The 21,125-nt window shown below is 51.8% G+C and overlaps 5 protein-coding genes across 5 annotated transcripts; 2 read left to right on the top strand and 3 right to left on the bottom strand.

The window, feature by feature from the left end:
• Positions 1 to 71: 71 nt before the first annotated feature.
• Positions 72 to 4,926, bottom strand: N7515_005677 (FG-nucleoporin NUP159; the record flags this gene model as incomplete). Its single annotated transcript, XM_056666421.1, has 3 exons — positions 72 to 4,042; positions 4,099 to 4,780; positions 4,840 to 4,926. The coding sequence occupies 3 exons, from the start codon at positions 4,924 to 4,926 to the stop codon at positions 72 to 74; spliced, it is 4,740 nt and encodes a 1,579-aa protein (XP_056520017.1).
• Positions 4,927 to 5,451: 525 nt separating this feature from the next.
• pup1 (proteasome core particle subunit beta 2) lies at positions 5,452 to 6,432 on the top strand (the record flags this gene model as incomplete). The annotated part of the gene is made up of 3 exons (XM_056666420.1): positions 5,452 to 5,577; positions 5,651 to 5,698; positions 5,773 to 6,432. The coding sequence occupies 3 exons, from the start codon at positions 5,452 to 5,454 to the stop codon at positions 6,430 to 6,432; spliced, it is 834 nt and encodes a 277-aa protein (XP_056520016.1).
• A 265-nt stretch (positions 6,433 to 6,697) lies between these two features.
• Positions 6,698 to 11,470, bottom strand: N7515_005675 (class I SAM-dependent methyltransferase; the record flags this gene model as incomplete). Its single annotated transcript, XM_056666419.1, has 5 exons — positions 6,698 to 8,634; positions 8,691 to 9,101; positions 10,371 to 11,063; positions 11,125 to 11,286; positions 11,347 to 11,470. Coding segments are annotated over 5 exons (3,327 nt in total), but the record flags the coding sequence as incomplete, so codon positions are not given.
• Positions 11,471 to 16,401: 4,931 nt separating this feature from the next.
• On the top strand, positions 16,402 to 19,453 carry N7515_005674 (uncharacterized protein; the record flags this gene model as incomplete). Its single annotated transcript, XM_056666418.1, has 4 exons — positions 16,402 to 16,974; positions 17,034 to 17,237; positions 17,287 to 17,650; positions 17,700 to 19,453. The coding sequence occupies 4 exons, from the start codon at positions 16,402 to 16,404 to the stop codon at positions 19,451 to 19,453; spliced, it is 2,895 nt and encodes a 964-aa protein (XP_056520014.1).
• A 71-nt stretch (positions 19,454 to 19,524) lies between these two features.
• Positions 19,525 to 20,848, bottom strand: N7515_005673 (Zn(II)2Cys6 transcription factor domain-containing protein; the record flags this gene model as incomplete). The annotated part of the gene is made up of 3 exons (XM_056666417.1): positions 19,525 to 20,106; positions 20,166 to 20,640; positions 20,706 to 20,848. 3 exons carry the CDS (start codon positions 20,846 to 20,848, stop codon positions 19,525 to 19,527), a joined length of 1,200 nt encoding a protein of 399 aa, XP_056520013.1.
• Between the last annotated feature and the right edge of the window lie 277 nt (positions 20,849 to 21,125).

The following is a 21,125-nucleotide window of genomic DNA, read 5'->3' as shown; positions in this document are numbered from 1 at the left end:
TAAGCAATCCCAATCTCAAAATAGAAACTCGAAAGAGGGTAACAAAAAGAAGTCCAAATGAGAAGTAAAGACTACCAGTCATCAGCGTCGCGCACCTTGTTAGACTTATCCTCGAACACCTTCTTCAAGCAGACATTCAGGTGCTGACGACGCGTGCGCTTCGCCTGGTACTGGCTAGCGTCTTCCTGAGGCACAGCAAGCTCACCAGGACCCTCCACGTCGCGGAGACGACTGTGGCGGACCCAGCCGTTGACGCTGGAACGGAAGTTGATGCCACGCGAGGCGGACTCAGGGGTGTGGTAGGCGCTGCCGTCAACCGAGCCGCGTGAGCCAGGGGTGATGGGGATACGACCGACGAGGTTCTTGCGAGGAGTGGTAAAGGGTGAGCCTTCGCGACTCGGGGGTCCGGCGATAGCGATGTCGATGCCGAGCCTGCGCATCTGCGACTCGAGGACGTCGATATCGGTGCTCTTGCCCTCGGCCATGCTCGTCATAGTAGCAATGGTCTTAGTGACGGCTTCAACAGTTGGGCGATTTCGGACTGATCCGTTCGCCTGCGGGATGTCCGCGATCTTGGCGCGCAGGAGGGACACACCTTGTTCCAGGGCGGCGGTTTTGGCCTGGAGGTCTGTAAAGGTCGTGCGCAGATCATGCTGGAGAGCACTTTGCTCGGCAGAGAGTGGTGCTTCGAGGATAGCCCCGGTGTCTGTGTGAGCGTCGAGAGTCTTGCGAATGCTGGCGAACTGGCCTCGTAGGGTGACAATTCGTTTCATGAGCAGGTCACGGCATTCGTTCAACTTTTCTTCGACACCCTGGACACGCTGGCTATCCAATAGTTGGGCCAGTGAATCAACCACGCTGTCGAAATTCTCAATGTTCTTCAGAGACATCTTCTTGTCGAGGATATCGGCGGGCTGATCGCCTGTGAGAACCATCACCCACTCATCAACATCGGAGCCCTGCTTGTTGAGTTGCTCGTGCATAAGGAATCCCACCAATGACCTAGCATTGATTCCCAGCGTGTCAACCATGGAGTTAATGTCACGATAGATCCGCTCAATTTGACCCGCAATTCCGGGCTTCGCAGCCTCACCCATGTAGTTCTGGTGTGGCAAGAATGGGTCTAGGGTATCAACAGGCTCGACCGGCTGAGCCAATTCATCACGAAGTCTATCGTCATCGCCCTCGTCTGGCAGGGACAGGACATCTTCTTCTTGTAGCTGAGCCTCTGCATGTGCCCGTGCTTGTCTCTCTTGCTCCTCACGGTCCACATCGCTAGCCTTCCTCAAGCGGCCATCTCTCTTGGCGATTTCGGTAAGGGACGCCTTGCGCGAATGCAACGCGCTTGCAGAACCCTTGCGGCCATGAGCCTTTGTAGCCAACACACCCTTTCGCTGTGCACGAACCGGACTGGGTGACCGATAAGGCTCGCGGTTGCCTCGGGGAACGGGACCCGGGGGACGAAGAACCGGCTGCTTAGATATTTCTCCAAAGAGCTGCCGAGGATGGTGGCCTTTCTTCTCCGTCTTTGGAGCAGGGCTACTGAAGAATCCTCCCGTAGAGCTCTGCTCAGAGACAAACGAACTCTGGGCCGATGGCTCGGGCTTGACAGTAGTAGCCTCGTCGTGGGTAATTTCCTCGCCACTATCATTGAAATCTGACCCGTCGGCTTCCTCAGACTCAGCTTCTTCAGACTCAGCTTCAGAGAGGCCAGCTTCATCAGAGTCAACTTCAGAGATGCCGGCTTCGTCAGAGTCATCAGGCACGGGCACCGCTTCCTCGTAAGGTTCGGCCTTTGGCTTTGCAGTGAAGTCTGGCGGGAGAGGCGCATCTTCTGGCACGGCCTCGTGCTTCGGGGGCTTGGTGAGGAAATCCGGAGGAAGGGGCGCATCATCGGCTTCGGGTAGAGACTTCTTTGCAGCCACGAAATCAGGTGGTAGAGGAGCATCATCCGTTACCGGAGCAGACTTCTTCGGGGCGATAAAGTCTGGAGGCAGAGGAGCATCATCTGTTACAGGAACAGATTTCTTCGGGGCGATAAAGTCTGGAGGCAGAGGAGCATCCTCGGCCTTTTGCACGGGCTTCTTCTGCGAGACGAAATCGGGTGGCAAGGGTGCGTCATCTACAGGCGTCGGAGAGACCTTCTTCGGTTTGGTGAAATCCGGAGGAAGCGGAGCGTCATCCGCAGAGGATCTCGACACATTGGACACGTTGGAAGATGCAGAAGTATCCCCAGCGGCATAGCTGGCCCGGGTAGTAGCATCCGGTGGTAATGGCGTCTCCACGTCAATACTAGGTGTCTTAGTCAAATTCATCTGAGGGGTCTCAGTCTTATCAGACAGTGGGCTAGTGACGCGATTTTGGTCGGAAGTAGCGCCAAACATTGAAAATGCCGGCTTGCTGGGATCCGCCGCCTTGGGAGTTTGCATCTTCGAACTGAACTTTGATGTAGGAGTCTGTGAAGCAGGTTTGCTAGCCCCGCCGAAGATCGAGAATGTTGCCTTGTCCACGGGTTCAACTTCATCACTCATTGCCGAGGATACGCTGCCCTTGCGTGGTGTCGACACCATGTCATCAAGAGACACATCAAAGGAGAATGGTCCCGAGGAAGCTTTGGCTGGCTTTGGCCCGTCGTTGACAGCTGTACCATCCCCCTTGAAGCTAGACTTGAGTTCAAAGCTGCCTGCCGCAGGACCGAAGGGGTTCCTGACCTCGGTGGAAGCTGGAGGTGGGAACGAGGTCTTCGGCTCAGGCTTAGCTCCGAAGGGCGACTGCGTTGCAGGCTTCGCAGCGAACGGTGACTCGCCTGTAGCCTTCGCAGCGAATGGCGACTCCCCTGTAGCTTTCGGTGCGAACGGAGATTCCGCTGATGGTTTCACAGCAAAAGGCGACTCGCCTGTAGCTTTCGCAGCAAATGGCGACTCCCCGGGCTTGGCAGTAGCGAAACCGCTGAAGCCGCCTGCTCCCGCAAAGGAACTAAAGCCTCCACCACTAGCCGCTGCGCCACTTGCACTACCACCAAATGGACTTGCTGAGGCGGGAGGCTGTCCAAAGCCGGACTTCCCGAATTGTGGCTGCCCAGGGGTGCTGGGGGCGCCAAAAGCTGGTCCTGATCCAGGCATAGACGGGGTTCCAAAAGCCGGGGCCGGGGTCGATGTCTGGCCAAAGGCAGGAGCAGGGCTTCCACCAAGTCGGGACGGGGTGCCAAATGCCGGAGCACTTTGTTTTCCAAAGGCGGTGGCGCCCATAGTCGAGGCACCCAGGGCAGATGGGCTACCAAAGGCAGGAGCACCTGCTGGCTTCCCAAATGCGGGCTGGCCGAAACCCGAGGATCCAAATGATGGCTGGCCAAAGGCAGGTTGCTGAGCAGGGGCCGGGGTGGCAGCCGGCGCTTGTGGTTGAGAGGGAGTTTGGTTCGCCTGACCGGCCATAACCAAACCAGAGTACGGTATTTTTTGTTGGATTGAATCGGTGTAAATGAACCACCAAGACGCTAGAATACCATCGTTATTGAGAAGCAGGACACCCGGGAGGGGCGTCGAACTCGCGGTGATATCGGATCCTATTATCGGCGCAATGACAGGTTCAGTGGCCGACAGGTAGGGTGCCAGGCCAATGACGGATGTATCCTCTCCAGAATCATTCAAAGGAACGCAGGCGCGCTTGGTATCGTCACTCAGTTCTGTGGTCATATACTGGCCAACATGACGCTGGGCGCTATCGTCGCTCGCCAGAGGCTGGTCAGATCGTGTGACGAGATTGACATCACCCGAGGCAGTTGACGCGACAATCAAGACGTCTTTCAAGTGAGGGTTGTAGTCTCTCAGTCTGACGCGGAAGTGGCTTGCAGGGGCCCGCTTCATCATGAACCCCATCGTCGAGCAGATTTCTTCCTCCATTTTCTGGATGAGGAAAGGTGCCTGCTTGCGGCGAGTGATTATATAGTTAGAAGAAGGGGGGTTCCCTCCCATGGGATCCTCCAGGGCATTCGGAGTGTAGGTCACAAAGAAGACGTCGTTTTCAAGCCAGGCAATAGATGAAACTATATGATTGTAAGTCAAGGTGTATATCTCGGTTTGGTGATTGAGTAGAACGTACCGTGGGAATCCCCCTCCAAGTCAGGCGGGCGAGGGATGTCAGCCTTTTTGGTTCCATCGGGAGCCATCTGGTATCCAGTACCATCGGCCAATCCAGCAACTACCTGTTTTCCTTTGTTGCTCCATGCGACACAGCTAACGCCATCTTTGAGAACTGGCCCATTGGGTCCAGGCACTAGACTTCGAGCCTTCAGATCTGCAATAAGAAGCTCGCCGTTCACCGTGACTAGTGCGACAAGTGTCGAGGCAGCATCGGGGTTGGGTGCCAGTGCTCGTAGCGACACGCCATTTGTAGGGATCGAGATCGCCGGTTGCGCATTTCCGCTAGTGAGATTATTCACATCGAAGACAGAGATCGTGGGACCATTCTCCGTCGCGAGAATCAAGCCGTCGTCGTCCGGGGTGAATGCCACATGTGTAGGACGAGCAGGAAGGGGAATTGTGGCGGTCGGTTGGAAGGACTTGGTCTTCTCCATCTGCTCTCCAGCCGGTGCTTCTATGGCCTTCCTAATAATTTCGGTTGTGCTGATTACCAGCGCATCAGGGCCAGCACCGACAACGAGACCTTTGGAGTGTGCGACAGCTAAGAGAGAGGAAGTCGGAGCGGGGAGCGCGTCGCTGGGCCATGCTGTAGGAAGGAAGCGGATATTTGCGTCTCCGTTGAGGCCCTTGAAACCGACTTTCTGTATCTATATTAGCGGAATGGTCATGGTGAGTAAGAGTTCTGGTGGGGTGGACATACATCGGTTACGACATTTGGAAGCTCTGCACCGAGCTCTACAGAAGCGCTTCCCCCAGCGGAATTGGACGCGCCGAAGCCGAAAGCCATTCTGAGTTTCTCTGAATTAAGGGTGCCAGAAGGCGAACGTGTGCTTTCGCCTAGTGGAGAGCTATGTCTGAAAGCATTAGGTGATGGTGAGGTGGGAGGTGTGGAGAGCGAGCGACGATGGAGTGATTGAGGACTCCGTGAGAAGAGGTTGAGGGTATGCGCGAAAATCTTGAGAGCGCGGGACCTCCCAAGAATGGAAAGGCTATTAAAAGTGTAAGAGATACGCAACGAGGAACACCGATGCGCAAAGCAGAGAAGGCAAGAGGTTAAAGAGTGTTGAAGCCGAAAATAAAAGCCCGGCAAAAACACCTTGTTTCTGCCTGATCCCCAAGGCGTCAATTAGGCTGCGGGAGCTTCGTCACTCCAAACAGCTGCTAACTTCCTCTTCTCATCTCCAGCTACCCCATTCGTCCATCCACTCTTCTCAATCCCCTCCTTCTCGAAATTTTACCTTAGCTGTGCTCCATTCACATCGTCCACTTTGATAAATACTTCAGCTGGTCGCCGAACACCAGCGTTGTCACCATGCCGGGCTTCGACTTCTCCAACTACAACCGCAACGCGGCGCTTCACGCCAGGGGCGTTCCCCTTCCCAAGGCCACAAGTACCGGTACAACAATTGTCGGTTGTGTCTATGATAAGGGCGTTGTGGTACGGTCCCCGGCGATGGGAAGAGATGCAAGATAGCTGTGAACCATTGAGCTGACTAGCGTCGCCATTACAGATTGCAGCAGATACCCGAGCCACCAGTGGCCCTATAGTAGCAGACAAGGTAAGAGACGCCGATTATACTGCCTCCGTATTCTTGCCAGAGTACATCTAACACCGCCATCTACCCGTATCCAGAACTGTGAGAAGCTACACTACATCGCCCCAAAGATCTGGTGTGCGGGAGCCGGTACCGCCGCCGACACCGAATTCACCACGGCACTCATCAGCTCCAACGTCGAGCTTCACTCGCTATCAACGGGCCGCGACCCCCGCGTCATCACTTGCATGACGATGCTCAAGCAGCACCTCTTCCGCTACCAAGGTCACATCGGCGCCTACCTGGTTGTTGCAGGCGTGGACCCGACCGGCACGGGTTTGTACACTGTGCACGCACACGGCTCGACAGACAAGCTGCCGTACGTGACGATGGGATCCGGTTCGCTGGCTGCAATGTCGGTGTTCGAGTCCACCTGGAAACCGGATTTGGACCGACAGGGCGCCATCGACATCTGCGCCGAGGCAATCAAGGCTGGTATCTTCAATGATCTGGGCTCTGGTAGCAACGTCGATGTGTGTGTTATTGAGAAGGATCAGCCCACCCAGTTGCTGCGTAACTACATGAAGCCCAACGAGCGCCCGCAGAAGGAACGCAACTACCGCTTCGCTCGTGGTACCACTGCTTGGTTGGACCAGAGAGTTATCAGCAAGGAGGATATGAAGAAATATGTCACGATCGAGACCTTGTCGGGTAACGATGACCTGGCGACTGGGGATAGCATGGAGGTTGATACTTAGATGTTCCTGGGAGATGCACAGGCCAGTGGTCTTTTTGAGTTGATTTAATGCACCCGGTTTCTTCTGTCGCACTATGTTTTCTACACGACTGTTGTGGGTGCTACAGGCTTAGAGTAGGTATAACCAGGACAGGGAATGGAAATATCCAGGAATTTGGTATGATTCTGAATTTTATACGTAGTTCAGCACCATCAGGCAAGCTGAAATGGAAGCATGGGTATCGTGTAATTACAAAATTCTCAGTGTAGACATCGCATGCTACGGCCTAAGCATAGCATTCACTGACAGGCCTCGTCTCGCCAATCTCCGGTAGGGCCGTGAGCTGCTTAAGAACCTCACGGCCTTCAAACTTGCCCACAATCCAGATAATGTACTCATAACGCATAGCCGAGACACGAAGCCCGTCACGGCGATACCGCACAATACCAGCATGGTACATGGCGCGCACGAACTCCGGATCCACGGGCCCGCCGTGTCTGCGAAGATATCCATAGAGCCAGTGAATCATATGGAAAGACTGACACGGCGTCAAGCGATTGCAGCAGGAGAGAGCGACCGCCAGCTGGTTGATGAGGTCGACCGCAGCATGGGGATCTGGGCATCGGCTCGTTCGTGGACCGGGATGATACCGGACGAGGGCGTGGTCGTCAGGGTGTGGGATAGGCTGCCAAGCTTTGTGGAGGCTGAGCTTGAATGGGATGTTGTTGTTGAGGAGTCGGAGGATGGGCCAGATGCTCGTTGAGTCTCCTGATCGAACGATGTGCATGATCTCTTCAACTGTGGTTGGGTCGGTTAGATCTATGCGGTGGAACATTTCGTCGAATGTGGTGTGGAAAAGTTTTTGGATTCCCTTGTATATGGCTGGGGTTTTCCATATTTCTGCTAGGGAAAGCTGAGAGGTCTCTAGTCGTTCGAGAGTTTTGCGTGTGGTTTTGGTGATGGAGGTTTTGCCCTTTTTGGTGAGAGCTAGGAGCAGAAGGCTGTTGTATGGGAGATCGAGATCGTGAATCTCGCGCATTAAGACGGGGAAGAATGCCCCGCTGGGGTTCTGCATGACAGTTTCGTAGAGATTGAGCAATGAACAGATTGGTCGGTCCGTTGCTCTTGAACTCTGGTTGTACATGGGCCCAGTGGATCGACCAAGCGTTCGTAGGAGCCAGAGTCGTAGGATGATTTGACGTGGAGTTGAATGATTCACAGCAGCATGCTTGATCTGTGTTTCAACGCATGGTAGAGGGAAGTCGTACCAGACCTGGGAATTGGCAACAGTCGCGATGATTTCGGCGTTCGAGAGGCAAGTCCGCCATCGTTCGAGCAGATTGTTTCTGGTAACCCTGTCCGCTGGAGATGCTGCCAAAGACTCTGTCACGCGAATAACACAGTCGGCGGCACTGTTGACATCAAGCTGGTTGAAGATCTTGTCAGGGAACGGCAGGCTTGTCTCCGGGTCGACATCCATGGTCTCCAACCAGGCTTGAACCAAGACAGAAGGCCATCGGCTGCCACGTTCTGCGTCATGAGTTTCGATGATGATTTCTTCGGCGAATCTGAAGTTGCGAATACTCAGAAGTTCTTCAAGCCAGAAATCAACGATCTTCCTGTCCAGATCGTGATATCCGAGAATGTTACAAGATCCGATAGCTTTCCACATCGCCCGATAGTGCTTGGTCAGCGCTTTCTGGTCCCATGATCCTAATGTCTTGTTGTTTTCGACAAGAATGTTCGGTAAAGCCGTAATGATCACACAAATCTCATCAGTTGGGATGGAACCCAGCTCCAAGGCACGATTGATCGCATTCAGAACGGCAATCCGTTTGCCGCGTTTCGTTTTGGCCCGAGTGAATATCTCGACAGCGGCCGCATAATTTCCCGAGCCCCTCGTATTCATGAATGGATCATCCAAGAACGCAATCGCTTCCGTGAGATTCGGGTCCGAACGAGCAAGTAGTCGCTCGAATATCCGCCGGCTATATTGTGGCTCCCGGTGGAGGTCAATTCGTAAACTGCGAGTGAAGTCCCTAGCATCCTCAATGCCCCAGCTCTTCCCTTCCAAAAAATCTTCCAGCATCTGTTCCCGCGTAGCGTGGTCCGATACAGGAGCTCGGGGGGTATGAAATTCGCTTGATACAGGCTCAGGGACCGGGTTTTGGTCGGAGTAAGGAAAAGGTACCTCAGCAGGACCTAAAGAATAATCGGCCAAGCCTTCAAGAATAATTAGCAATCGCCCTCGGAGTCACAACTCATCGCAGCACACATACTATGAGTTTCGAACGGTGCTCTCTGCCACGGATGGTCGGTCCACTTCATATGTTCCCTCCCATTGCGGCCAAACAGACACGCGATGTCTTCAGCCGAACTGCCTCCAATGCTCGCTAGAGCCGTGTTTCTTCGTTTTGCTAGTCGTCGTCGAGCTTCCAATGGGCCGGGCACGCAGCTCCCATGGCGTCGTTGACCATTGGCAAAGCGACGAAACGTAGCTGTGAGCAAGTCATCGCTGATCCAGAGATGGTCGAGGGTTGGAGAAGCGGGCGGCTTTAGAGCATGCCGATAGGCATGTCTGCCGAAAGACATAGAGTCGGCTATGTCATATGCCTGCCAATTGGTGTGTTGGCTTGTTCGCAATCGTCGGAGATCAACTTTCGCATCACAGCTTTCCGGGTCTTGGCGTGCTGACTAATCTTTCACCGCCCCCGGGCAGGAAAATCACAGATGCCATGTCAGCGTTACGGCGGTGGGAAATGGCAGAATTCTCGAGAATTCATTTTCCATTATTTACCTACACTCATCGAATTCATATTTCCTTGCCTTTCCTTGCCCATAATGTCTTCCCGCCTGCGGCCCAGTATTGCTTGAATTAATCCGAATTAGTGGGACCAGTCCAGCTGAAGATCTAGGAGAATATGGGAGACCTCCTGGGCAGACCAGTCTCCCTCGCCAATGAACGAATTCATGAGCTTTGTCACAGCAGAAAGCAAGGGGTTGCGGGGTGACCCGCTCCAAAGATGCCCTCCGCATTTACTTTACAAGGCTTGCTGCGCAGGCTCTAAATCATGATCGCCTGCGAGATCTACTGGTCCACTGGAAAGTGCATGTCAGGGATCCCCGTGCGGAACCGCCACATGTACTAGTCGTCGAGTGCCCGAACTACACGGGACCGTCATTCGGATTCGCGCGGCCGAAATATGATACACGGGTGGTAGACGGTGTAACCGGGGTAGTCCGCCTCTCGAGCTGAACATGCTCATGCTGCCTTCGAAGGCGATCCGCATCACGCATCGCGAACAAGGCGAGGTGCGTCGGCTTATCAAACTCTGCCCTTCCGGCCTTCGAGGCGTCGTCCGACAAACCCATCAACGCCCGACCGAGTCCAGCCGATCCGGGGGAGACGGCCGGCCACTGGCATCCCTTCGCCGTCCTCAGGCTCCTCATCTCCGGGAGGAGTCAGCCTCGGCCCATATCCGTAGACGGTGGAAGCCAATATCATCAAGTTCGGTCTGAGCTCTTTCAAAATACGTAATCAAAATACCTACGGACTAGTTAGTAAGACTGGCGTTTAAAAAAATGTGCATAAAGCTAACGCTCAGCAATTGAGGCTAGGGGTCCGGGGGGCGCTCAAAGCACCCTGGTAGCCATATGTCTTATCAAGGGTCTATTTAAAGTTATTTGTTGCGAGCCGAAGTTCCTTGCTACACACACTCGCCAGTCGACTCATACTGTCATACAAAGAGAAAGGGAACAAGAAAAAGACAATGAATCCACGAGTAAAACGCCAATGCAATGTACACAGTATGCAAGATTTTGCCCACCCAATGGTATTACATGCTAATTATGTCGGAGATAACATAATGAAACGGTGTGGTAAGAAAAAGAAAAAAACGTCAGACGGTCATAACGAGAAGTGCCGGGATTCAAAGGGAGGTCAGGTCAGGAAGCAGTACCAGCCTCATTGGGAAATGGCTTCCTCCCCATCACGACATAAAATTCCGTATAGGCATGTACACTTCGATCCTGTATGCTCTTCCTCACATCAACGAGAAAGACTTCGATCTCGGGTTTCGACCACCCAAGGGCGAGGAACGGCTTGTATGACCATCCGGACAAAGCAGCGAGCCAATTGGTTTCACTCCAAGCGCCAATTGTTTTTAGCTTCTTATCCTGTGGCCAGGGGTTGATGGGGATTTTCGCAATCCGTTGCTCAACATCAACGAACCCTATATCTTTCATCCACTGTTCAATCCTGTGTGCGATCCGAAATTGCCTTGGTGGGTCAGCATCACGGCTTGAGCGCATGTTAAGGTCTATCCAATCATGGATGGCGAATGCACTGAAGCCTCCCTCCGTGTTCTCCGGTGGCATGGTACCATCGTCACATTTTGGTTTGGGGTCTAGCTCGTGACATTCCATCCAGGCTCCCGGTTTGAGATGTTTGAACGCCTGTCGCAATACACGTTTGAATGATGGCATAGCCCCTGTCATATGGCCAGTGTGAATGAAATCAAAGTGATCGGGCTCCCATAGCCACTCTTCTTCTGCGGCATCGTCGATTAAAAAGTGAACGTTGGGCGGGACTTCTGTCGGCTGTACTGGAGACAGATCTGTGCCCGTGATCTCGGCATCTGGAAACAATTGTGCTGCAGGAGAACGGTGTGAGATGGGGAGACGAAAGGTTGGAGCCGGGATGGATGATCATACCCATTTCAATTGGCCATATGCCTGTCCCAGTGCCAATGTCGAGGATTTTCTTCGGGTCTTCGAGCGGGACTTGGAATAGCTTCCCGTCCGTCACGATTTTGAACATGTGATGTTGCATATCAAGGCGATCCATTTCTTGTTCGTCATTGGGGTACACATAGGCTATGCATCAGATTAACCACGTTGTGCGAGGTCTGACAGAATCGGGAAGTGCAAACATACCCCCCTCGTGGTACCTGTGATACGTTCTTCCATTCTCCTCGGGATAATCGGTCACACTGGCAGTCAATGACTGCGTGTCGCTGCTATCATGTGGTAAGTCAAGTCGAACCTTTCTTTGGTAGAGTACTAAGAGGCATGAGGGAATGGGGGGTTAGTCTCACCATTGAGCACGAGGTACCTGCATGGCTTCACGTCAGCCACAAGTCATATAGGAATGGAATGATCATAAAAAGAACAGTGACGATGGGCCATTCCCATGGGGACCGTATTCTTTAAAAGGGATAAGCTTACCGGAGGTCTGGCACCCATAATCACCGCGGTCCTATCCAGTGGATTCCACAGCGGTGGATGTGCAAATATAGGTACCCCCACTGATGTGGGGAGGTAGGATCAATCAACCGACGCCAAATCGGGCAGAATACCGTGATACCGGAGTATTAAATGTCGAGAAATGACTGTCTAGACTCCGGCCTTTTCAGAGGGGCTTCCAAGTAATGGGAAGTGCGCTCTGCGGGATGTATGGTGACGGAGCTATTCCTTAGTGAAGTGGGATGAGAGACTAATCTTGCGATGCTCCATTCCAAGTCCCACTATGAAATGAAATGAGGTTTTTCAGACGGATACAAACACCGACATGGCTGAAGGAGGAAAGGGAATGTCAAATATAGAGAAGAATTGGAAAGAGCCCGACAGTTTGGGTTAAGTTGGATGCTGGCAGGGCGGGAGGATAATCCCGACAACTATAAATCCGACAATGTACGATGTGGTACCGGGGGATGATCATTTATTGAATTCGCGAGTAAAAAGCAGGGTTAATTGAAGTGGAGCTAACTAGAGGCCTCCAGTTCGTGCAAGGTAAAATGGTAAGGAAAGTATTCCGTATAAAAAGAGGAAGATGGGCGCTTCGGGCGTGAATCATTTAAAATAGTACCTCCTGCACCTCGTAATGTCCTGTTTTCTACAGGAAAATCTTAAATCTTTTGGAAATGATTGGATTGAATCCACGATTGTCGGTGATTTTATTCGTATATTTTGATTCGTAGTACGTGTTAGTATTGTTTAGGGCCTTCGAACAAGACCAAGACCTAAAGTACATCGAATGCACACAGAATATCAAATTCTAGATACTGCATCCTCTACTCCGTACTCCGTACTCCGTAGTATTTCCTTCACGAAACTTAACGGAACTTATTCTTCCCGCCTTCTTTAGCCATTATCAAAGTCAAATCTGGGCTGAAACTTACAAGGACTCTTTTTCCGGTGATCCTCCATCGTGCTTATTCGTGTCCATGAAAGTTACCTAATTTTATAAATACGTCTCGAATCACACGATCGAAGGCTCCCGGCTGCTTGAACTAGATCCACCAATAGAGGTCCGTTCCACCCGGCTGGGAATATGCTACCGGCCCAGCCACGGCCCACGGGCCGTCTTCAACCTTTCTCCTGGGATTTTCCCGTTGAATTCAGCCGGAGGGCCCGCATATGGGAGAATTTCTGTGTACCTAGGATCCTGCAGGGGCATCCTAGGAGTGACATTTATTATCATCTGCCTTTTTCTCTCCGAGACTATGCAAGATGTCTTATGGGGGGAAAGTTTTCCCCTGATATTCCAAGATTCCGAAACATCTAAAGAACCTTGAGAGATGAAAACCAATCCTCGGCTAGAAACAGTGGGTCTCGGCCCCGCAGAGACGTGGAGCTACCAGGAAACTCATTTCCCAACAATTCCATACATCATCGTACGCAGTACGGAGTACACAGTACAATATTACCCTGCACAGAGGACATTGATGATTCGGATCTCAGCGTAGCGGTGAGAAAGGACGAGATAGCCCGTCGGGCCTTCAGTAGAAGCGTCACTAGGGAGCTGGATGTCCGTGACTTAAGTACTCCTTTCATATGCTTTCAGAGGGGCATGACACATGGGATTTGAAATGTCCTGAGAATACATGTACGAAGTACTCCGTACGGAGTGGTCAATCGGATCCTCATATTCGTTCACACTCCGTACGGAGTACTCCGTGGTCTCCGTACCTTATTCAATGATTTCATGCCCATGACGTGTGAAATCGCCCGTGATCGTGTAATTCCTATTACCCATTCCCATCATGGTATGTGCTCCAACCTTGTCATTTTGCAAAATCAAAATTATGCAGTAGGTACAAGGGTTCAAGTCTTTAACTGCAATACACGACTTCGATTTCGAAAGTGAAACCCTCAAAACTATTACATAGTGCATACCACCTAGATCTCTATGACAGAGTAAGAAAAAGAAAACACGTCACCCGTGCTGACCAGTGGATAAGATCCCAGGTAAAGCACCCCTGCAGTCCCAAAAATAAAGATCTCGCAGCCCATGGAGTCGGGATTCCATCCCAGGGGACCCCCGGGACTGTATTGGAAATTCGACGAGTCACCGGAACTGGCCCGGACCCGGTGACTGGGAAAGTTGTTGGGTTCCGTCGTGTCGGTAACGCCGCAAGAGCCAATTAGGAGGATTACACTCTTTCTTTACTACTGCGTCTTCTCAGCAAACATGCTTCGCAAGATGCGCATAGGGCAAATAGACTCAAATGCCCTCTGATGTTGCATCAGAAATTGCCTGCGTCGGGGTTTCTCCAAACACACCCATGAACGCTATGTTGTCACTTCCTCTCACTCCACAGCGGAACACCTCCGGTGGTGCCGTGGTGGGGACAAGTCCTTGGCGAGTTATCTCTTTCGGGACCCTTGCTTTGTTGGCTGGCACCTGAAGGAAGTCAACGACTCAACATATGCCGAACTTAGCCTTTGGACAGGGTTCTCCTCTGACGAGCTAGATGAAGTATTTGAAATTGCTGGAAGTCTCTGTCGAGTGTCCATAAACTCCGGGTGCGCCTCAGCTGAGACATGTTACACCAGATGCGAAGGTTCTGACAACCAGACTCCAGCTGTTCGGTTCCAACACGTGAAGGGTCCATCTTTAAGGTTCTTATTGTAGAGATAAACAATAACGTACTGAATTTCCAGCCAGCCAACGGTTGCTGCATTTTGACAGACGTGCTAAGCAACTATGTACGTGTCCAGGACCATGGAGGTGCAGCGAGAATCATCCCGAGCCGCACTTCCGCCCTCGGTAACATGTCAAATACATGCGTCTGGAAGGATTCCCCATATGCACATACCCGTCTGGCTGGGGTTTTGACAACTCACCTACTGCGTAGGTACTCGCCAAGACGTTGGAAGTCTATTCGAGGTCGTCTTTGAGGCAAGTAATGACACCCGGCCTGTTTTCCTTGACAACATGCATATTCGTCCAGCCAGTGTTGGGGCTATCGCTAAACATGGCCCAATCATACGTATCCTGCATATAGAACAGTTGCCTGTTGTCGAAGAAAAGCAAGGGAAACCGCACCTGATCAGGACTTGGTGCCCAAGTAGATAACTACCTACTGTAGACCCGACACATCATTCAACGTCACTATTGAACCTGTTGCGCGCGCCTGTTGTAAGTTAGTGCGGGGCCCACGCGCAACTCATGCATGGGAAGGATCGACTGGGAATACCCACACAAGCGGAGAAAAAGTAAAAAAAGGAGATGAGAAAGGACCTTCCGTCTCGGACTTCCGTGTCGGAAGGAAAAAGTCAAAAGAATTTGGAATTCGAGCGAGGCAAACCGACTGCGGGAATCCCAATTTGACTGGCGCCCTTGGTGGAGGCCGGACATCGAAGGGCCAATTGGCATGTCTCAAGCTCAAGGCCACAACTGTCAGATGCGAGACGTAGATCATCCAGGAAAATCATCAACAACCCCATCAACGAATAAGAATCTTGTTGTGTAAACGGTGAAGCTATCGTCATTGTTGACTTTCCTTTTGTGGTCTGGTTCGGGACTCGGACTACAGTCATCAGGAGAAGAGATTTCGCTTTAGCTTGTGCTTATGCTCTAGAATGGGCTTTATCTTTTGCGGACACTAGAAGGGCCGCAGGCTGCCAAGTCTCTCCACTTAGCTGGGATTCTGAGGTCGGCGATCTGCTGGCATTTGTCCCCCATAGAGCACATGTGAATCTGCGAATAATCAAGGTAACATACAAGGTTCATCCATCGAAGGAAAATAGAAGAAGTTTGGTATCCACCTCTTACTTTTCCATTCGCTGCCGGCGATGTCGTATTCAAATAAGGCAACCATGTGTTTCCCAAGCCCAAAGTACTAGGTCTCTGGAAAGTGGAAACTGTTAGAATTCATACGTATTTGATATTTGAAGCTGCGTCATGGAATTAACCAAGGGACGAGGTAATAAGATCATCTCCAGGGCTTGCTCAGTGGCTTGATTGGGGCACTCTTTCTGTCCGGTGCGTCCATTTCGAGATTCGCCAGTTGGCGCCTCATTTACCAGGATACGTGGATGGATGCACCATTACTTATTCAATCACACTGTGCGGTGTCTTCCCGCGGTTTTGTAGGATAGGTTGTGTCATACCTAAGGTAGGACGGTAGGTACCTAAGATATCCAACCTATTGAAATGGATGGATAAGAAAATGGAAGTTTATGAGGGGTGTCACGTCCAATAATATGTCCCCAGGTGAGCAAGCGAATATATCGGTCATGGGCCCGGGGTGGCTCCGATTGCAGAAACGCGATATATTGATATAGAGTTCCAGGGCCATCCATGGATATTTCACAACCATGGCACCATGCAACACTAACAGTGCCGCAAAAGTGCGAATACACAAACGAAGACGTGATTCAGACTCATTGATATGTAGACCAAGGCGCAGGCAGCTTATACTTCACTTCCCAATGGGGTTATATTGATACACGGACGGATAAACTAAAGTCCGTTATGACGCACCTCGCGATTTCAAGGACTCGAGATGAGAGAGGAGGCACATGAATAGGTCCTGATAGTGACAGCGTATCTCTGTTTGCACATATTCTTCAGAAGCGGTCATGAATATTGCTCTTAAGGTCGCGTGATCTGTTGTCACAATAAACATCTGAGGGTGCGGGGTACAAATCTACCACCTTGAGTGCTGACACGCGACGCGTATAGCCTCACCACCCCAGTTCACAATGGTTCGCCAAGCGCAAACTCGCTCCTCAAGAAGCCGGACATCCCCCTCCCGTCAATCTAAACGTCCAAGACAGGCTGAACCTGATGTTCCCACTCCAGATGTCTACCAAGAAATGCTGGAGGAGGCTGAAGCCCGCGATCCGGGCGAATTTGCCTCGGACAGGCCAATCAAGAGGCGCAAAGCCGCGGATATGAAAGCTATTCCTGTAACAATAGGGTCAACGGAGCAAACACACGAGCATCCAGAAGTCAACAAATATGACACCCAGGCGGTGCAAACCGTCTACGATTCATCGACCTCGGAAGAGTCAGACGTTGAGTGGGAAGATGTTGAGATACCCCAAGCACCTCAGACTTTGCTCCCAGAACGTGCCGCAAATCAAGGCGGTGACGAGATGCTTGAGATCACGCTGGAGCAGGGATCCGAGAAGCGCAAACGTGCTGTTCATAGAAGGAAGCCTTTGACCGCAAGCGAGAGGAAAGCTAGGTTGGAGGTGCATAAATGTCATCTTGTCTGCCTCTTTGGCCATGTTAGGTTCCGCAATGCGTGGTGTAATGACGAACAATTACAGGTGCGCTGTGACCCGACGGAAATTCATCCATTTGAATGCTGGATCTAACGACTTCATAGGAATTCTTGAAGAAAATGCTACCCAGGAAGGTGATTGCCCTACTACATCCAGACGAAAATAAACCACATTACACCAGATCTACTACTTTCATGGACGGACTCAACGAGGCGGGAGATGCCTTCACACGCAGGTTCCGGGTAACGAAACCGGGATTAAAGCGAGCTCATTGGGCCGAAGATGAAACGCAGTTGAAGAAGAAATTGGTAGGTTCTATCAGCTTTTGTGTCAACACCCGTCCTAACGAAAGTGTAGGAGTCAATTATGTCGAACGCTGAAGTCTTTCTATCAAAGGAGGATTTTCGAACTCAAGCTCAGACAATGCAAGGATCTCGAGATTTCGGGGCCCAGCTATTCTGTGCTCTACTGCGCTCTGTGGCTGTAGAGGCAAGGCTTGTCTGCTCCTTGCAACCGTTGCCGTTCTCTGGTACTATCAAAGACATGTCGCAGTCGCCATCCAAACCAAAGCCGGAATACATTGTCATATCTTCAGACGATCAGGGATCATCAACGGATGACAATCGCAAGACCGAAAAATCGCCTGCAGCTTCAAGGGTTCGACGTATTGGGCAGCCTAAATTCGCACCCTCACGTCCTCCTCAGCCAAAGTCACACCAAGGTATGTGCCTTTCAGCCACTGCTAGCTCACACTGAACTAACATTCATAGCTCTCTATTCAACATCCCGCGATTCCTCATTTCCGGTATTCTGGGTGGAAGCCTTCAACGAAGCCGCACAAAAATGGGTCCCAATTGACCCTGTTGTAACAAAAACCCTTGCTAAACCCTCGAAATTCGAACCGCCTGCCGGCGATCCTCAGAACTTGATGAACTATGTTGTAGGTTTCGAGGATGACGGCTCCGCGAGAGACGTTACTCGACGCTATGTGAAGGCATTCAACGCAAAGACGCGGAAGCTCCGTGTGGAAATAACACGAAATGGTGAGAAGTGGTGGCAGAGAGTGCTGAGGCGCTATGAAAAGCCTTTCTTGGCGGATCGGGATGCGGCAGAGATCAGTGAATTGACCTCTAAATCCGCAGCCGAGCCCATGCCGCGCAGCATACAGGACTTCAAGGACCATCCTATCTATGCCCTTGAGCGACACCTCCGTCGCAATGAAGTAATTCATCCCAAACGAGTTATTGGACACGTTGGGTTGGGCAAAAGCACAGCACGGAATGAAGTATCGGAGCCTGTTTATCGTCGCTCTGACGTACATATTGTACGAAGCTCCGATAAATGGTATCGACTTGGACGAGATGTCAAAGTTGGCGAACAGCCTCTCAAGCGTGTCGCTGCAAGTCGTAACAAGGTCGCAGGATTCAGCGACGACGACGATGATAATGAGCCTGAAGAGACTACCCTATATGCTGAGTTCCAGACGGAGCTATATGTTCCGCCGCCAGTGATTCAGGGAAGGGTGCCGAAGAACGCATATGGAAACCTCGATGTTTATGTGCCTACTATGGTCCCCCCTGGTGGAGTTCACATCAAGCGGCCGGAGGCAGTTCGGGCAGCCCGAATACTCGGCATTGACTATGCTGATGCAGTCATTGGGTTTGAATTCAGAGGTCGTCGTGGCACGGCTGTGCTTGGGGGCATTGTCATTGCTTCCGAGTACCACGAGGCACTTGAAGAAGTTTTGAGGGGCCTCGAGGATGAGAGACAGCTCGCTGCACTGGAGGCAAGGACTGCCGAGGCTCTCCGTTTCTGGCGTCTCTTTTTGGTGAAGCTCAGGATCGCAGAAAGAGTTAAGCAGTATGCGGGCGACGAAGAACAACAGCCACAGGTTGAGGATATCGAGGAAGAAATGGACGTTGAGGACGCCGGTGGTGGTTTCTTCCCTGAACCAAATCAACAAATCAGAAGCCCACCTCGGAAAATGCTGGGAAATGAAAGGCTGCCACACAACCAGCATTCGCGCGAAAGCTCCACAGGAAAGGAAGCGGTGCAGGCATCCGCAGAAGAACAATCGGATGTTGGAGGAGGATTCCTACCAGACGAGCCCGACGAGCCTGGTCCAGCGTCGGATCTGGATCAAGTGCAATCTCCAAAAGTTACTCCCCTATCCACAAATCTGCCGCCGATACCAGCAAGCGATGGCAGCAAGAAACCATCTTTCACGCCTCGCTACTCACTGGTAGTTGTTCCCAAGCACGACCCAAACCCGCCATCCGCTCCCCAGGATCTGGTAGGGTCAACTGAGAATGAACCCATTGCGGTGGACTCATCTACAAATGATGGTTCCAAATCCGCAAGTGTTATCACCATTTCCCGGCCACCATCCCCGGCGCGCGAAGAACAACGGTCACCAGCGCCGAAATACGATTCTGACAGCGAGATCGAAAAAGGATCTCTGCTTTCCGAGGATCCTGAGGATGAGGATGCGATACCGGAATGGCTCATGTTTGATGAGGACTGAGAAGTTGTTGTAAACCGCGGACCTGTGGTATGAAGCACTGTACAGTACATATCAGGCTACCAGAACACTCATCAACTTTCAGTTAAATCATCCAATACATCCGCGGACCACGAGATCCAAGCCTGTTCTAAAATATCACCCGGGCCATGCCGGTACACATTCTCTGTATCCGCAGCGAACCATTCTTCAGGATTTAGAGCGTTCCACAATGGCGCATTCCTCGGCAACGGGAATTGCAAATCGCGTGCTGACAGACCCCAACTTACTGTTTTCTCTCTGTCGTCGATGAGGCCATCTAGATCTCTCCTCTGCCTACTTAATCCACTGAACGATTTGCAGACTTTAAACAGAGTCAGGTTGAACCGTTTGATCTCCTCAATGCTAACCCAGATATAGGCAGCCGGCTGGTTCTTGGGATGGCGGGCGAGAATATTTGGATAGTAAAACATTCCGAGCTTTTTACAACTCGCAACGAACCTTTGAAGTAGATCCGCATCCGGGGCCGTAAGAGAAGGCTTTAGGTCTGGAAGGAGGCTCCCACTGCCTCTGATCATCCCGGCGGATATTATGTGTAGCAGGATGGCTTGGTATGTTGGGATGGGCCATGAGGAGGAAGCGCATGGCGCCTCTGAGAGGGAGCCATCCCAATGTTCCTATAGATTGTAATTTTAGTGAAATTGGCCAACATGTGATGGCTATTTGTCGGAGATACCGTTTGCTGACGTATGGCGTCACCAAGCACCTTATGCAGATTAATCGCCTGACATCGTGTCTCCTCCTCGTCGGTCATCCACATCCCAATAACAACCATCGACTGAATCAGTAATGGCGTCTCATACTCGGTAAATGTGCCCTGATGAATGAACGGCCAGTGCGGGTGAAACAAGTCAAAATACCTGCCAACAAAGCGGTCTTCAATTTCTGATCGGCGCATTCTGGGTGGCAGGCGAAGAAATCCCTGCCTCGTCCATCGTGTGTCTAGCGCATTATTGGGAGAAGGACCTGGCTGTACCACTTCCGCCTGCCGCGCAAGTGAGCACTGGATTCCGCGACGCTGGCAATTGGTACACGGTGGCCCGCCGTCGCACCGAATCTTTTGATTGCGACAGTGCGTACACGCTTGTTTCAGCTGCGCCGCAGGCTCCGCTATGCCGTGCACTGTTTGAACATGTCGTCGCAGTGTGTCACTATAAATCGGGATTACCAATTGTATCTTGTCCTGAAGTTGGACATAGCTGGGATAAAAGCCTACCGTCTATGGAATACTTGGGTGCATGTTGAGCACTGTAGAGCCCGACCCTCTCTATGTTGGGCCTCGTGGCGACGAAGGTGCCCTTTCCGTTGATATCCCGCGTTGCAACCCGGAAACCCACAATGGTAGCCCGTAGATGTCATTATGGAAGGAATTGGTTGTCAAGCGAATCGATTCGGTTACGCCAACCGAATCGAGATCTGGAGATGAGGGAAGGTTCCAGCGACGTTTCTCCCACATCCATGCTTAGTAAGGGGACCGGGACCGGGTGAATCTCCATGCAGTTCGGGCTATTATTCCAAGATTTACACTCTACAGGCTGTGGTCCTGGATCCAGGGTAGAGCTGTAGCTCGGGCGCCTACTCGGACCCACTCGGCGAACCCACTGAACCCACTCGGAGAGCCCACTATTATCAATCG

Source organism: Penicillium bovifimosum, assembly GCF_028826915.1.
Source record: "Penicillium bovifimosum strain IBT 22155 chromosome Unknown utg000005l_segment0_segment0, whole genome shotgun sequence".
NCBI classification, from domain to species: Eukaryota; Fungi; Ascomycota; class Eurotiomycetes; order Eurotiales; family Aspergillaceae; genus Penicillium; species Penicillium bovifimosum.
This window is presented reverse-complemented; position numbering and strand designations above follow the sequence as displayed.